The sequence below is a fragment of the Corvus kubaryi genome, unplaced genomic scaffold (assembly GCF_017639235.1).
Source record: "Corvus kubaryi isolate FWS band 111438036 unplaced genomic scaffold, C.kubaryi_AGA036_p1.0 37241, whole genome shotgun sequence".
NCBI classification, from domain to species: domain Eukaryota; kingdom Metazoa; phylum Chordata; class Aves; order Passeriformes; family Corvidae; genus Corvus; species Corvus kubaryi.
In genome coordinates, this window is record NW_024581071.1 from 353146 (window position 1) to 370724 (window position 17579).

Genomic DNA, 17579 nt, shown 5'->3' on the forward strand with positions numbered 1-17579 from the left:
CATTTGTTTGCTATTGTAATGGGAAGTTTCTCCATTTTATTGAGGACACTCCCCAATCCTTACTAGCACTTAGCACTTGGAAGTTTGTTTAAAAACATACATACAATATCCAAAACATGTACAATAATTGATCTGGTTCTCATCTGAACTAGTCACACATTTGGTTTCTGGTGGAACACTGTCATTCATCAGTGACCCCAGGACACAGGACGAGGACAGACCATCAGTTCACAACCAGCAGCAAGTTGAAAAAGACCAAAACCAACCAACCAAAATCCCCTCAAACCAAACAAAGAAGTCCCGCACCCCGCCATGTTTCTACCACCCCCCTTTGTGTCATACTCTTCTCTATCCACACACTCAACTCCTTCCTTTCCATTCCTCCTTCTCTCTTTCTCCTGTCCAGCACTCCAACAGAACGGAAGTCATTGACTGAAGACATGTTTAATTGCTCTATTGCTCTGATTTAGCTTTCCCCAAGGAAATCACTTTGTGCCTACCGGAACTGATGAAACTTTGTTCTGGAGAGAAATATAATGTCATATCCCTAACCACTGCTGCTACTAATTAGGAAGTTGTGACAGACTAATTTGTCAACATCTAGTTTAACATTCATAACCTAAACACACCAATGATTTGATAATTATGCAGTTACACTCTTAAAAATACACCTTACACATCTGTTTCTTCATGCAGCAGCTGAGGAACAAGATGCTAAAGATGACTGGAGTCAGCAACAATGTCATATCTTAACATGCTCGTTCAAAAAGCCATTAAAAGAATCCATCACTCTTATTTCTCCCTCTTTATTTCAAACCCTACTACACAGAAGTTACCATGCACCCCTAGGAGACACTCATGGTAAAAATATGTTTTTTGGAACACTTTTAAGAATCACAGAATGGCCTGGGTTGGAAGGGACCTTTAAAGGTCACCTTGTCCAAACCCCTGGCAATGGGATGGGAAACCTTCAAGTAGACCAAACCCTGTGCAACCTGGCCTGGAACGCTTTCAGGGACGGGGCACCCATCACCTCTCTGGACAACCTGCGCCCATGTTTCACCACTCGCACTGTAAAATTGCTCTTTAACACACACAGTGTGCTCAGAAGCAATGATGGCATTCTGCTGCAAGATGCCAGCAAAGCAGTAAAGAAACATCATTGTAAAAATATATAGGAGGTAGAGATCTTTATATTTCGCTCTTCTGCATATAAATGGTCTTTGTTAACTCATGCAGCAACTTTTTCCCTTTTTTATAACATTAGTGTTAACTAAATCCTCTAGAACCAATGACATTTGTCCTGAAGCATGTTGATACGGGAGGCCCACACTGATCAGCTCAGTGCAGATTAAAGCCACTTCAGCACAGTGCAAATTTCCAAGATATCTGTGGAGAAAGGGAGACACTATTGTGCATATGCTGTGAGGAAACAAGAACTCCAACTCCCTGCCATAGTGGACTTGTTAACTCATATCTCAGGCATCCAACCATAGCACCTAAACTACTTTCAACAGAAGCAAGTAATTTAGAAGAGTAACCCGTACTTATTACCTTGAATTTGACTTCCAAGAGTAAGAAGCAACAGAGATGCAAATACAGTCACACACAAAAGCCAAGAACAAAAGAATGTTCCCTGCTTATTGTACATGGTTTGACTGGGCTTAGATAAGCAAACCAAACATGGAGTATCTTAGTTTAGAGTATTACATGTACAACTCTTTCCAAAATCTTCAGGCAGTTTTGCAGGAGCTAACTCCCATAATTGAACAGGTTTATGCATTTGGGAAACAATCAAGCTGTACAGTTAAAAGTTTTACATCTATAAGATATTTGGCACACGTTTTTAAAACGAGAGTAAGTACAGGGTGTGTTGCTACATTTCCGTGGAGATAACCATTACTGGAACTCAGGAATAATTTCTAAAAGGCACCCAGGAGACAGTTACACACAATTTTGCTTTCTGAGCTATTTAATGGATGTTCTTCAAAGAAATATTAAGGGAGTAAAAGGTTCCTAATGTGAAGTGCTCAAAACATTTTAGAAGCTATGTGTATTTGTGTGCCAAAAGCCAAATAAAAATTAAGTATGAGAGGAATGAATTAAAGGCAATATGAGCAGGGCTAAAAGCAGAAGAGGGAACACAGAGTTTTAGAAACTGTGGAGAATATAATCTGTGGATAATGTGGATTAACAGACATTTTTACAAAGTTATTATCACTTAGAATCAAAGCATAGTTCTGAAATCTGTTAACAGCCACAAGAAGTTTGTTCTTATCCACTTTGATGCTTCCAGTTTTGCTTTTATTCATGTCAGTAGGTATGAGACAACAAAAGTTCAAAGCAGTGCTGCTGATGCACTGGCATGGTGGCAACATTTATGATAATTCTTAAATCCTAGAGACCACTTCATATCCTAGATTAAGCCAGGAGAAAATGTCCTTTCCTGTGCAGATCCTATACAATGTTCCTACAACCCCAAAGGCTCTTTTCCAAGTGTTTGGGTATCGAGTCCAGCCTTTTTCAAACACAGAAAAACAACAGCTGCTGTGACAATAAGGTATATTATAATACTTGCTTCTTACTGATCCTATGGCTTAAAAAGCACACAATAATGTATAATTAACACAAAAGGAAGTGTTTTCTATAAAGCTGCAAAACTGGAAAAGGTTTTCACACAACAGAAATGTAAAATCTGAGGGCAGAGTTTAACAGGCAAACGAGCTAATCTAATGTTTGTGATATTAGAAGGGCATACTTGTTGGCTCTGAATGTCATCAGGGCCTTCCACAGATTAATGCATAAAAGAGCAGAGTACTCCCCAGTTTTTTTGCTGTGCAAGTTTATTTAGGTGAATTAATATAGTTCAGAGGCAAGCACTGGGACTTGTAAGTTAAATGATGGAAGAAGGTGGAGATGAAGAATTCAGCTCACCCATATATCAAGAAACTTCACTGTGTGTGACTGAGCCAACCTAATGTCTGCCTTGTTTGCTCCTCCCTGCCTCTGGCCCCACACTCACCTGGATGTCCCATACACCTTTTCCACTTTCAGTAGCTCTACTAACTGACCTGGTCACCCAAATCTCAGAGGGATTTCACAGACACTGGGAGCTGTGTTCTTTGAAGAAGGAACGAATGAGCTATCCTACTCTTACAGTAGGTACCATGTGAGAGTTCCCAGGAGCTGGAGTCATTCTTTCCCATTAATTGCACTGATCCATCTGGAGACCAGCAACAGCAGGCAGCAAAGCTGCACACAAATAAAACACTCCTTCAACAAACACTGTGCAGTGCAGAGAGCTACATACTCATATGCAGTAATTCTAGGAGAATAAATTGTCAGGCACAACCTTAATGCAGAATTTCAGACAGTCTTTTCAATTCTTTGGACCCATACCATAGAGTATGAGCCCTGATTTAAAGCACAAACCCATCACTTCAATATATTCTGCTGAAAGCTGCTATAGTGAAGACAAGCTAGATGCAACGCACTCACTGCAGATCACGTTACTATGTTCGTCACTAGCCAAGGGCTCATGTGTATCTGCTGCTGTTACAGGACAACTGAGAGGTAACAATGCCAGGGAAGTTAAATGAAATGTGAGAACTCAAATACCAAAGCAAGATCTGAGTGCAGATTGTACGTGGATCTGTAAGATCTCACCCCTCTTTAAGTGTTCCCAGATGAGGACCCAGATTTGGAAGAGCCATGCTTCAGTAGCCAAGCTGATCCTTCTTCCTAAATCAGAACATAGAAGCAAATGTGGACACTACCTCCTCTTGCTCCAGGGAAAACAAACAAACAAAAAATTTCTATTATCCTGTTTCAAGGAGGGAGACAAAGGTATATGCTCATGACCACTAAGGCAAGAGTAAGGCATTGATAATGAGTACAGCTGGTGCACAGCAAAGGCACACAGCAGCTCCTGACAACAGCTGTCAGCTCTGCCCCCCAGAGTAACTCCAGCCATCAGTCATGGGGGTACCACAACACGACAAGTGCAGCAGAGCACTCCTCTCTGCCTCCCACTAAGGAGGATGTACTACCCAAAATCACCCCAACAAGTGCAAGCACAAGAGATGCGGAAGTAATACACAATACAAGGTATTCAAGCAGATTTTTAAAAAGCCAGCTTGGCTAACAGAAACATATTGGCAGCACAGAGCACATCCATCTTTAACTGCAGCAGCAGGACTGTTTCAGCATCCTGGCCAGTCTGCCCAAGCTTACTCAAGCACATTAACACTTCCACCACACAAATATACCAAACGCTTACAGACAGGAATGTGCTGCAGTGCATGGAGCTGGAGGCAAGACCTCCAAGTACCCACCAGTGGACTATCTCACCTGCTGTCCTTCTGCACTGACATGTGCTCACCTTCTCCAAACTGATGGATCAAACTGACTCTATGCCAGTCTTTGACTTGTTCTTGCATCTTATTAATTTGTGGGGCTTACCAGTCCCCTGTGAAGCATCAGTGGAGATGACAAAATGCACAGGGCATGCAAGGGCATAATGAAGAGACAATGCAGAAAAAGATGATGGATGAAAAAAGGGGATGACGCAGAAATAAAGAACTTAGCTGGCAACCAGACCACTCTGTAACTAAAAATTATTGTCAAGGAATCAGTAAGGAGACAGACGGAGAAGAAGGAAAACTTAGAGCACCACGTTAAGATGTTCCATCAATAATATTCAAGAAGACATAGCTGCAAATTACCTAATAAACAGTCAAGAAGTTTAAATGACATTTCAAAATTTTCAGAACACAAAACACCGAACTTTAAATGCAAAAGCTATGTACCATGCAATGCAATTGCCAGAAATCCACTCTCCCCTGTATCAGGATTACATGCCTAGTTCATCACACCCTTAGAAACGTATCCCACAAAACTAATTAATATTTTAGTAACGACAGTACAAGACTCAAGACAGACTACAGGGTCAGGGTCAGCAGAAATCCCTTCTTTTCTGCTGAATCCTTCCTCATAGGGAGTCTGTCAGTCGAGATAAGCCCAGAGTCGTCCCTGCGGGGATGGGACCCGGGGGCTCGGCTGTGCTCCCCTCCTCGGGGCTGCCTGGCGAGGATGCTGGGCTGGGCCCACGGGGACCCGAGGTTTTAAGAACTACGAGGAAAACGCTGGTTACTATGGAAAGAAGAAAAAAGTCCCAAAAAGCCCCAAACCCACAGATATATCAACACTGCCAAATCACGGAGGGCAGGGCCGGCAGCCCGATGCGTTCCGCTGCCTTCCTGCGGCCACGGCTCGGCCACGGCCCGCTGCGGGCCCCCCCGGCGGCTGCAGCACCTCCGGGCACCCGGACCGCTCCCGCCCGCGGGAGGCGGCTGCGGGCACGGACTCACCGCACAGCCCGCCCGGGCCCGGCTACACCCGGGGCCGCTCTCCGCCCTCAGCCAGGGCGCCCGCGCAGCCCGGCACAGACACTGACCTGCGGCAGCAGATGCAGGAGCAGCCAGAGGCGGAGCCGGGCCGGCCGCGCCGCCATGCCGGGCCCGCCGCGCCGCCGCCGCTTTGTTCCGACCTGGGCCGGGCCGGACCCTTCCGCACCGGGTACCCAGAGCCCGCCCCGGACGTCCCGCCCCGCCGCCCCGAGCCGCCAACGGGCTCCGCCGGGGCGCGACGTCACTTCTGGCGGCGCCGAATGAAATGGCGAGCGGCGGCGGTGGCGGCGGCGCGGGGAAGATGGCGGTGAGGAGTGGGGTGGCTTGGGCTCTGTGGCTGCGCGCTGGGCCCCCCGGACCCGGTTCCGCACCCGTGCCCCCGTCCCGCCGCTGCGGGATCCCGCAGGAGTGCTCCGGGGCTGTGTCCCCGCGGAGAGCGCGCTTTAACTGGGCCATCTGTGCTCTGCCGTAGGATAAGGAGAAGAAGAAGAAGGAGAGCATCTTGGACCTCTCCAAGTACATCGACAAGACCATCCGGGTGAAGTTCCAGGGCGGGCGGGAAGGTGAGCCCGGCGCGTGGCTGCAGCACGAATCTCTTCTGCTTTTCGGCGTTTTCCCTCAGCCAGCGCCTGTCGGCTTTGCCTTCCTGCTCACGCTGCTTCCCTTCAAGGGAAGGCGAGGAGTAGCGGGTGCTGTTACTTACTAGTGGTTGCAGTTACCGGTGTGAAGCTTTTCTCGTTTACTTTTCCATTAATCTCCTGGGTGCACTTTTATCTTTATGGCTCATCTATGCATTTCTTCTTTTATTAGTTGTCTTGAAGGGCCTTATTTTGGCTGGGTTGTTGGTTTTTTTTGTTGTTGTTGTTGGGTTTTGTTTTTTTTTTTTTTTTTTTTTTGCATTGCAAGGGTGCACTTAAAGCAACAAAGAAACATTTATGGATGTAACAATTAATACAACTGTCGTGCCTTTCATCTCTTGACATGGTAAGCATGCCCGGAGTTCATGGTGCAATATATGCCACCATGCCTTTCCATCTCTGTCCCTTCCCAGCTGGGAAGATACATCCCAATGCGGTTGGTGCCACCCGCCGGCACTTGTTTGTCTGACTTAACCATGTGCTGCATTATAAACCTCCACTGGGACCTAAAGCTTATGAGAGTTTGGCAGTTGCTTGGACTCCTGCACTCCTTACTGATAAGTGTGTTTTTCAAACTGGGAAGTCGCTCTGTGTAATTTCGTGATATATTTAGTGACTAGTCTTGTGGAATCATGTCCTGCATTAGGACGAAGTGCTGGTTTATCTGTAGTGTCTTCCCGTGACGCAGTGCTTAAGCTAAAGAGATGATGTGCCAGGAGGGCAGCTGGAAGATGGTGTTTCTGAGGAAAAACTTAAAATATGGTCTTGCTTAATTTTTAACCATAACATTTCATTTAGGATATGTATTCTGTTTTGGGGTTGCCTTTTTTTTTTCTTTGCGTGACTTGTACTGATTTGTTATGCAGAAAGATTATTAAAATGCCCTTGAAATTGGCTGAAAGCAGAAATGTCAGTGTCTTGAAGAACATTTTGAAGAATTGATTGAAAAGTCTGTAAGTTTTAATTGGCACAATGTAGACCAGCTTTTGTGTACTTGCCGTTGAGAAAGAGGACACTCTTTAGTATCTCTGGTCTCATTTGCTTGGTCTTGCCTGAAGGAGGGAACAGCGCTGGAGAACTGAATGTACCTTTCATGCAGTCTTATGTTGCTGTATACCTTGTTTTGGTCCTAATCATTGTTTTCTGTGTGGTCTTCAACAGCAAGTGGTGTCTTGAAAGGATTTGACCCTCTTCTGAACCTTGTGCTGGATGGTACCATTGAGTATATGCGAGGTAAGTAACATACAGCCTTTGGAAAGCTTCCCCTCCCTGAGTGGTTTTCTTAACAGAAATCTTACAGCTCTGTGAGTGAATAAGCAGAAACTGCAGATTAACATCACCCAAACTGCAGTATGCTTGGGACAACTATGTTGTAAAGAAAGAGATGGGGTGGCAGGTCTATGGGACCTGACAAGATGCATCCGAGCGTCGTGAGAGAATTGGCTGATGTAGTTCCCAAGCTACTCTAAAACATTTAAAAAGCGATGGCAGTCAGATGATGGTAAAGAGGGAAACATTGAACCCATTTTTCCAAAGGATAGAAAGGAGCCTGGGAACTACTGTCCTGTCAGCCTCACCTCTTGTGCTTGGGAGGATCATGGAACAGATCTTCCTTGGAGCTCTGCTAAGGGATATGGAGGACAGGGAGGTGAATTGAGACATCCACCATAGCTTTACCAAGGGAAAATCCTGTCTGACCAACCCAGTGGTCTTCTATGATGGAGTGACTCCATCAGTGGACAAGGAAAGGGATTACAGATGTCTTTTATCTGTACTTCTGTAAAGCCTTTGATATAGTCCCTCACAACATCCCTCTCTCTGAATTGAAAAGAGATGGATTTGACGGGTGGACTGTTTGGTGAATGTGGAATTGGTTGGATGGTCCAGAGGGTAGTAGTCAATGGCTTAATGTCATCATGAACATCAGTGACAAGGGGTGTCCCTCAGGGATCTCTGTGGGGACCAGTACTGTTTAGTGGTCATCAGGGACACAGACAATGGGATCAAGTTCACCTTCAGTCTGCAGGTGACACACCTGAAGGACAGGGCCGTCCAGGGGACCCTGGACAAGTTTTTGAAGTGGGCCCACAGGAACCTCATGAGGTTCAACAAGACCCAAGTACAAGGTCCTACTCCTGGTTTGGGACAATCCCTGGTATAAATGCAGGCTGGGGGATGAACAGATGGAGAGCAGCCCTGCTGAGACTTGGACATGCTGGTGGATGAGAGGCTGGACAATGTGCTTGCAGCTCACAAAGCCAGCTGTATCCTGGGCTGCATGCCTAGCAGGGATGGGGGATTCATCCCAGGGAGGGGATTCTGCTCCTCTGCCTCCCTCAGGTGAGACCCCACCTGCAGAGCTGCCTCCAGTCCTGGGGAACAACATCAGACAGACGTGGAGCTGCTGGAGTGAATCCAGAGGAGGCCATGGAGATGCTTCAAGGGCTGGGGCCCCTCTCCGCTGGAGCCAGGCTAGGAGAGCTGGGGATGTTCACCTGGAGAGGAGGAGGCTCTTACGAGATGTTATTGTGGTCTTTCAGTACTTTAAAGGGACATAAAAGAAAATGACGGGATGAATGCTTCAGCAGGCCCTGTTGTGGCAGGGCAAGTGGTAATGGGTTTAAACTGAAATAGGGTTGATTTAGATATAAGGAAGGGGTTTTTTTTATAATGATCATGATAAAAACACTGGGACAAGTTGCTTGGAGAGGTAGTATGTGCCCCATCTTTGGGAGCATTCAAAGGTGGGACTCCGAGCAACTGGGGCTAATTAAAGATGTCTGTGCTCATTGCTGGGGGGCTGCACTAGATGACCTTTAAAGGTCCTTTCCGATACAAACCATTCTATGATTCTACAGCAGAAGTTAGATTAAGCACATTCCCTGTGATACAACATTGTTGGTAGTCCTTGCTTGAGCTCCTCTCTAGTTATCTTACTGGCCACTCTTGTCTTCTAAAGCTTGAATAAAGCAGTGTGTCTCTTTCTCCTCTCTGAAACAAAATGTATCATTTGATAGGACAGTGTTTTTGGAGAGTATTCCCTTACCTCCTTAAAAGGAAATACCTGAAGCATTGAATTCTCTTTAAAAGGTAGTTTTAAAATGTGGTGTTCATTTTTATTGAATACAGAGCGATCTCATGGAAGGTAGCACTGGCTGATTCGTAAGTGTTTGTCTGTCCCGATCCAGCCCTGTTTGGCCTGGTCTGGGAACGGACCGGTGCTCTCTTCCCTAGTGCATTTACAGGTCAGGGTCTTTTTCTGATTGACATTGATCCCCAAGTGTTTGTCTGTAATGACATTTGAAATGGAATCAAGAGCTTTTTTTTTAATCACTTGCATGTATACTACTGGTTAGATGAATGAAAGGGCCTTTGAATTCTTTAATAAATGTGTTCTGCTTTTTGTTGCATACAAAGTTCTGTATTGCTCACTGTCAGGAAGGTCTTGAAAACATCAGATGTCACTGCTGCATCACCTGTATAGTCCATGTGTTCAATAAAACAAAGCAGTTATACCAGGAAAGAACATGCATGTCTGTGCCTTTTGCAGTTGATGGAATTTGGTTTCTTTTTCTTACTTTCCTGTTCTAACCGTGGATCTCTGCTTTTTAGATCCAGATGATCAATTCAAATTAACAGAAGACACACGTCAGCTGGGACTTGTGGTTTGCAGAGGGACTTCTGTGGTTCTGATTTGTCCACAGGATGGAATGGAAGCTATTCCAAACCCTTTCATTCAGCAGCAAGATGGCTAATGCTTTCTTTGGATTGTCTCTGAAAACTTCAGGGGTGCAAGTCATTGGAGAGAACTATCAGTGTATGAGATACATACACTTCCTGGTTTGGGGGGAGGGGGGAGTTTGAATGTGTATTTGATAGTGGGAAAAAAAGTCAACTTTTATTTTTGTGGCTTTCATAAATGATGAGAGGATGAGGAATGTAAGAAGTATGTTCTTGTTTTCCTCCCACCCCCAAATAAGTATGTAACTACGTTGTTTAGAGCTGACAGGAGAGAACATATTGTCATGAATTGTCTGAGACGACCTTGATCTTGTGAGTTTTGAAACAACCCCATAAAATCAGTTAAGAATGCCCTGAGTATTGGTTATATTTTTTCCATTTTTAAATACATTAAAATGTATTTAATCTGAATTAGTCTAAAGCCTAAATACAGTAGAACATGTTTTTCTTCCTCTTAGATATCAGCACTCAGCTGGGGAAACATTATGTTGTAGTCTTCTGCTGTTGAGTTCAGTCTCTTTTGTGCAGGAAAATTACTTCCTTGTGTAGTGTCATCACCTTTGCAAGGAATGTAGCCAAGAAGGTCTTTTCTAGCACTTGTTCCAGATCTGGTGGGCTGTAATCTGTGTATCAGCAGGCTCACACATTTTCTACAGGAGCACTGATCTAACTTGTGGTTGATCTTGGTTGAGTGACTTGAACCTTATGGAGGTATCTATTTGATACTTGGAATTTTAGGGGAAGAATATTTAATATCCTAATGTTTGTTCACTTGTAGGCAGTGTCTGGAAATACTGCATATTTTTATATTGTAGCTATCCACTTGTGGTTCTGCTTGTTATAACTTGATTTGTAAGTAAACATTTTTATTTCTTTTATACTGCAGAAAATGCAAGATTTGAGGAGTTTTGAGTGAATAAAGACAAAATAATCTGTTTCTAAATGTCTGGTTTTTAGTCTGTAAAAGTGCACAACAGCTGATATTACAGTTCTCCAGCCGTAAAACTAAATTAAGTTAGTTCAGGAGCTGCATAAACACTGCAGGATCAGGAGGGACCAGAGCAGAAGCCATGCTTCAGACAGGGAATCAATGGGAAAGGCCTGAGAGCATCTGGTTCCACTTCGGAAGCGTTTCAAAGACTGCCCGATTGAGGTATGTACCTGCAGCCTGTATGTAACCTGCTTTTGCCACCTGTTTTTCCCTTTATAGAGGACTCTTTATGAGGAGGTGTTAGGGTTTTAGTTTAGTCCTAGGGGTTTTTTTTTCCTGTTAAAGGAATTTTTTCCCATATGCATGTTGCTAGGGGACAAATGGCTGTACTTAAGAAAGACAAAAGAGCTGCCCATTGGGGGTGGGGTGGGCTTGGCTACTCCTTTGTTTCACCTGGGTGTGGGGTCAGTTCGCTCTCTGCGTCGAGAGAGAGAGAGAGAGAGAGAGAGAGAGAGAGAGAGAGGAGTCTGCTTGCTTCGGCTACTTTGCTTTCTGCTGGAAACAACGCCGCGATCCCAAGCCCACCTTCCCTGCCCCGCTGGGAGCTGGGCCGTGGCCGCCCTGCCCCTGCCGTTGTTTCGAGCCTTCGCTGCGTTGTAGCCCTGCTCACCCTGCCTGCCCAGACCTCCGGGGGGTTCCCACCGCAGTTTGGATACATCTCGTCTGCCACCCGGGATTTGTGCTTGTCCCTGCCGTTCCAGCCTGCTGTTCCCGAGGGTCCGGCCGGACACCGGGATCGGCTGCCCAGGGTTTGTGAAGCCTTTGTTCCATCCCTTCCCGGGATCCCGGGGCACCGGTGCCGCGTGCTCCCCGAGCTCGCTCCGGAGCGCCCCCTGCAGCCGCGGGGGAACCATCGCACCTGCCCTGCTCACCGGGAGCCGCTAGCGCCCCTGCCGGCTGCGAGCGGAACTGCACCCGAGGGGAAAGGGCCTGACAGCCGAGAAGGCTGGGACTGGGTTTGGGATTTTTTGCTGTTACTGCCAGAGTTATTGCTGTTTGTTTGACTGGTTATACACATAGAGATATATAATAGTAAAGAACTGTTATTCCTATTTCCCACATCTTTGCCTAAAGGCCCTTGATTTCAAAATCATAATAACTCGGAGGGAAAGGGGTTACATCTGCCACTTCAAGGGAGACTTCTGCCTTCCTTAGCAGACACCTGTCTTTCAAACCAAGACAGGAGGCTGTGGCAGAGTGAATTGTTCTGCTGGCAGCAGCAGTTTTGTTCCTGAAGGTTGACAAGAACATGTGGCAAGTACAGGTTGTATTGGTTATTTTGGCAACAGCACTGTTCTCCCGTGCATAACCTTTCATAGGTCAGCTCTGAAAGGGGTGAAGCTTAGAGTAAATTTCAGTTCAGTGAATCTGGCTTTTCCAGGAGGCTCTGAAACTAGGGACCAGGTGTCTTGTGTGATGTATTGCCTGTGTGAACTTGGATGCTTCTGGATTTTAATCTGGGGGCTCACAGAGCTGTCTATAAAGTAGTGCTCCTCACGATTTAGTTTTTTTCTAATGCTACAAAACTTGTTCATGCAACTGCACAATTCAAAAGAGAGTCCTTATTTAGAGTGTGAGGAGTAGAATTTGCTTGCCGTCAGCCTGAGCAGAGTCTTGAACTGTTCTTTAGGTGGGATAAAGATTGCTGGTGTTGATGCCAGTAACATGCTGCATTATCTTTGCACTCTAAGTGTAGCATCAGAAACAGCTCTCTGGGGTGGATTCTGGGCTCTCAGTGCAGGGAGATCTGCCTGAAGCCATGGGTCAAGTGTGTAAGCTCGAGAGAGGGGCGTGTTCCCAGCATTTCCTGCTCAGCCGATTGGTTGCTTGGTCTTTATTGTGAGCTGCATGGCTCTCCTTTTCTGTAGTGCAGACTTCCGGGTTAGACTTGGGAGTCAAGTACCTGAAAAGAAGAATATGAAAACTATAGGGGGCAGACATTTTAGCAGGATAGGAACAAGGGGTTGTGATAGGACAAGGGATAATGGTTTAAGCTAAAAGAGCGGTGATCCAGACTAGGAATAAGGAAGAAAGTTTTTATGATGGGGGTGGTGAGGCACTGGCACAGTTTCTGTTTGCTGAGCTCTGCCAAGAACTGGGAGTGAGTCTTGCTGGTATGGGCTCTTTGGGTAAGGGGCTCTACTTCAAGGTCACTATGCAAATCTCTTCACTTAATAGGTCTGGAAAAATTCACTGTGGCATCAGTGAGCTGTTGCTTGTCCTACATCTGTATTTATTTAGTGCATTCAGATTGAAGATGACTGAACACATAAAGCCATCTGGGTTTGAATGGGGGCTTACTCCTTCCTCTTCTCTCTTACTAAAGTATAAAGTTAGGTACATAATAAAAACTGTAATCACTTTGGTATTTGATTAAATTTGAACTAATGAAAGATGAGGTAATGGTTGCTTTTTTCCAAATGGGTTCAATGTTTTCTACAACTTTTTGGTATTTACCCAGTGCTTAGGAAGCTTTGGTTGTTTCTCCTGTTTTTTCTTTCTACCCTAGGCTCTTTGCTTGGGCAACAGCTCCCCTAATTTGCTGTGGTCTTACCTAGTAAAAGTAGATACCAGTCAAATCTACATTTTTCTGGTTATACAGCAGTTCTGCTATTGCTGTTCAGAAAGCAACAGGAAAGACAGAAGAGCAAAGCAGGAGAGTAGAAAACATTCTATTTTTAGGACAAGATTGGCTTATCTCATATTTATCCTAGCTAGGGGGATAATGTTTCCAGAGATCTCACATGGGTAAGGGAAGCATAAGACTGAGTTAAAATTAACTGCCTGGCAGTCTACAAGCATGGAGCCTGCACAAGAGCCACAGGAGCTGGGACCTCACACAGAAATGATTGCAGACACAGTTCTTGAGGTTGGAGAGAGGCTCTTCCAGGTCAGCCGTAGGGTGCTTTCAGTACATAGTCGATATTTTGAAGCCATGTTTTTTGGAGGAGCAAGAGAGAGCTCTGAACAGCACATAGTGATCAAAGGGATTGATGCAGTGCCTTTTCAGGCGCTACTTGAGTTCACTCGCACAGCCCAAGTGCTCATAGGTCAAGAAAATGTAACCAGCTTACTGGAAACAGCTGATTTTTTTCAGTTTGACAGGGTGAAACTGTTGTGTGAGAAGTTTCTGGAGAGAGAACTGCATATTTCCAACTGCCTGGGCCTGATGACCTACTCACAGCAATTTGCCTTTACAGAGTTGTATGTGTCTGCTATGAATGTGGCTCTCACTCACTGGGGAGATGTGATATGCCAGGAGGAGTTTAAGGCACTACCCAAGGAAATGCTGATGCAGCTCCTGAAAAGTGATGACCTCTTCGTTTCAAGAGAGGATGTGGTTTTTGACAGTATTATGATTTGGATAATGGAGGACCCGGCAACAAGAGAGGAAGAATTTCTGGATTTGGTGGGCGAAGTCAGGGTCACTTTTCTGAGTTTGTCCTTCCTCGATATCTTGGTGAAACGCAGCAGGTGCACTGGAGAGACAGATATCTTTTCCAGACTAATAAAGAAGTTAGACAGCTGTCCTCCACCCAGCTGGCAAAATCCGAAACTGTGTCCTTATGCTGGTCGGAGCTATGATACCTTATATGTCCTGGGAGGAAAGCATGACAAGGAACAGCAAGAATTATTTCTCTTTCAACCTAAAACAGGGACCTGGCAGGCTTGCTCTCCACTGCAGCGCAGGAACCTCACCCAGTACGCAGTGGCAGCAGTAGGTAACTTACAGATAAGGGAGACTGAGCAAATGCAAACAGAAGTTGAGAGTCCCAAATGCAGGGAGTCCAGCTGTTGCTGTAAAATTGTGCACAGCATTGCTAAAACTTCATTCATATTGGTATTCATATCTGTTCAAAGAATGGTTTTGTTTTCCTTAGTCCTGGGAGAATGCTAGACAACACTATTTCTTCTCATGTAGCAGAAACTATGCAGTCTGTTGAGCTCCTTACAGTGGCTTTATCTGGAATTAGTCTAAGGACTTGGCTTTAAGCAGTATATTTTTTTGGCCTTCTCTTTTGTAGTGGTTTAGACAGATGACAGGTGACTTCTGATTTATAGTTGCCATTACATTAAGCTTATCCATAGATGTTGGGAAATCTTCATGCTCGGAGACTTTCAAGCCAGCACAATACTATGGCTTCTTGTATTAGTGTTGGTAATAGTCCCATTTCTGGTAGGAGTTTGGAAGTGAGATCCCTGAGGTTCTTTCCAACCAGTGTTTCCATGATTCTGTTCAAAAATGGGAGCAGGTTTGGAAAGACTGGCTGCATACTGTAGGCGCAGTGTATCTGTGTGGATGAGGAATTAAATACTGCAAACAATTGACAGAGCAGTGATTTTCTCTCCTCATCTTGCACCTTACCAGTACAGCCCAGGGAAAAAGGAGAATCCCAGCTATCAGTAGCAATTTTTAGCCTTCATGTGACTAATATTTTCTTTGCTGTTTTCCAGGGAGCTTCCTTTTTGTGACAGGAGGATATTTCCGGGATGAGTTTGTGTGGTACAGTGTGGATTGGGTGCTTATCTACAATTGCTTGGACAATTGCTGGCTGGAAGGGCCAGCCATGAAGAAGTCCCGCAATAGCCACTGTGCAGTAGGAGTAGGGCTCTACCTGTATGTTCTTGGAGGGAGCACAGATGAAGGGATAATCCCAGCAGTGGAGCGCATGGCTTTGATGGAGTCGGAGTGGGAAAGCATGAGTCCTATGGCTCAGCCTGTGGAGAGAGGTGATGCAGTCAGTGTGGGAGCCAGGATCTATGTGGTCTGTGGCCTGGATGAGAATGGACATGTGTATGATGGAGTGCAAAGGCTGAACACGGAGACAGACAGCTGGGATGTCATCTCATTCTCCCCTCTTCCAAGGTATGAAATAATATTCTGGGACCTGGCAGAAGATGAAAGGTTTTAGTGTTGGTCCTGCTCCAAGAAGATTTCTGTAGAAATGCAGAAGTCCTGTCCCTGCAACACTTCTGTGATTCTCTGTTTAAACAGGACTTCTGATTTGAGGGCCAAGGTCACCCTGAATATTTCAGGGGCCAAATCTTCCTGTTGATTCTGATCAAGGGTTTCTTCCCTCTCAGGTATGACCTCTGCATCACGTCCTTGAATGGGGCTCTGTACACTGTAGGAGGGGGAGCTTTTCGATTTGATGTGGAGACAGATGAATGGACCCAGGTGAATGAGGAATGCTTGACCCAGAAGTTCTTCATGGGATGCAGCACTGTGAATGGACAAATTTATCTCCTTGGACAGAGGAAGGGAAACAGTGCCCTCCCCACTGTAGTCCTCTTTGATCCCTACCTTGACATGTGCCAGGTCATAGATAACAAACTCCCTTGCCCCCTTCCTATTCATGGCTGTGTCTCTGTGCGAAGATTCGATACGTGGGCATGAGAGTGGAAGATCATGTGCTTTACAGCTGAAGGGAGTTAGATTGCATCAACTTTGGCCTGTGACATTTTAAAATTTTTGTTCCTTTGTAATTTTACTTTTTTTTTTCTACTTGACAAATGAACTCGAAGCAAAAGCCAGTGAAAACTTTGTTTACACAAAGGCTGCAAGTAATTATTGAAAATGGTGATGGTATTGTTATGGTACATAAACTCCTTAGGGTTCATGCTCAATAAAGGGCTGTTCTGACCTTTAACCTCTGTGGCTCTCTGTCCTTTGAACAGCTGGAGCGAACAGGAAAATCACTGCACCAGTGTTAGAAAGTATTGTAGGATCTAAATAAATCAAATGTGTGTCAAGGGAATCTTCATCAGGATTATAAGCCCACAGTGCTGTAGGACAGCGCAAAAAAAAAAAAAAAAAAAACCAAACACCCAAACAGCAACTGCTGTCAAGCCATAAAATAAGCAATTTTCACAGGTTATGTAATTATAGCTAAAATTACCTTTATTCCAGGCTGGAGAGCACCACAGAAGGAGGGACACTATTCTGGATTTATGCATTCAGGTATATGATGACAAACATTTGCACACTGAGTCTTAAAAATCTGGCTTCAGTTTCCTTAGTCCTCTTTGGGTTCACAGCTGCAGAGACTCAGAATAAAAATACCCATCCCAAAGCACTGAAATGAGAGTGCAAGGAGCAGGATCCTGCACACAGCTGTAATTAAAGACTGTGTATGAGGAAGAGCATTTCCCAGGCAGGTGTGCTGGTTTAACACAGCCTGGTTTTAGTGGGTGGCAGGAGCTGCTCGAAGCTTCTACTCTGGCACAGAGGTAATTGCTGAGGGCTCTGACGAGGGGCAGGTTACCAGCCCAGTTAGAGAAGCTGGTAACACCTCTGTGATGACATATTTGAGAAAGGCAAAAAGCACGGGCAGTTCTCTTTCTTCTCCCGAGGGGTGGTGAGGCGGCCCCCGAGGGCCATCCTGGTGCAGCCGGGGCCCTCCCGAGGCCGGGGCCGCCCGTGCGGTGCCGCAGAGACGGCGTGGCCGGCAATGAAAGCATGGCCAACGTTCCCCGGTGCGGAGCCCGGGCAGGATCAACCTTTCAAGTGCAGCAAAGCTCTCTAAGAACTTTTCAACTGCTGGAACTTGAGAACAAACAAACCTACAGACACCAACCTTCTTCCAAGTCAGAGAAAAAGGAAAAGTGAGGACACGTGAGGAGAACCAACACGGTGACACCGAGGTCAGTGAAAACAAGGAGAGGGAAGAAGTGCTCCAAGTGCCGGAGCTGAAATTCTTCTGCAAGCTGTGGTGAGGACTGTAACACAACAAACTGTTTCCCTGTAATTCAGGAGGTGCCTGGGGGGTGCAGATACCCACATGCAGCCCATGAAGGAAC

General features: G+C 45.5%; 3 protein-coding genes across 6 annotated transcripts in view; 2 read left to right on the forward strand and 1 right to left on the reverse strand.

The window, feature by feature from the left end:
* Positions 1-5581, reverse strand: part of SPPL2B (signal peptide peptidase like 2B) — a 49407-nt gene extending 43826 nt beyond the window's left edge. Inside the window, exon 1 of one of the 2 annotated variants that reach the window (XM_042023221.1) lies at positions 5456-5579. In XM_042023221.1, the coding sequence (XP_041879155.1) occupies positions 5456-5512 (57 nt within the window). In that variant the 5' untranslated portion in view covers positions 5513-5579. Of the gene's footprint in view, positions 1-5455 lie in introns of both variants that reach the window. The other variant, XM_042023223.1, reaches the window with a different exon arrangement.
* A 26-nt stretch (positions 5582-5607) lies between these two features.
* On the forward strand, positions 5608-10724 carry LSM7 (LSM7 homolog, U6 small nuclear RNA and mRNA degradation associated). 3 transcript variants are annotated; one of them, XM_042023240.1, is made up of 4 exons: positions 5608-5715; positions 5881-5971; positions 7208-7279; positions 8387-9679. In XM_042023240.1, the coding sequence occupies exons 1-4, from the start codon at positions 5674-5676 to the stop codon at positions 8602-8604; spliced, it is 423 nt and encodes a 140-aa protein (XP_041879174.1). In that variant the 5' UTR covers positions 5608-5673; the 3' UTR covers positions 8605-9679. The 3 variants fall into 3 exon arrangements, with proteins under 3 accessions (XP_041879174.1, XP_041879175.1, XP_041879176.1); XM_042023241.1 differs by having other exon boundaries at positions 8405-9679; XM_042023242.1 differs by having other exon boundaries at positions 5610-5715; positions 9659-10724.
* A 1165-nt stretch (positions 10725-11889) lies between these two features.
* LOC121662265 (kelch-like protein 23) lies at positions 11890-16429 on the forward strand. Its single transcript, XM_042023225.1, has 3 exons — positions 11890-14500; positions 15234-15645; positions 15864-16429. The coding sequence occupies exons 1-3, from the start codon at positions 13579-13581 to the stop codon at positions 16174-16176; spliced, it is 1647 nt and encodes a 548-aa protein (XP_041879159.1). The 5' UTR covers positions 11890-13578; the 3' UTR covers positions 16177-16429.
* The last annotated feature ends 1150 nt before the right edge of the window (positions 16430-17579 follow it).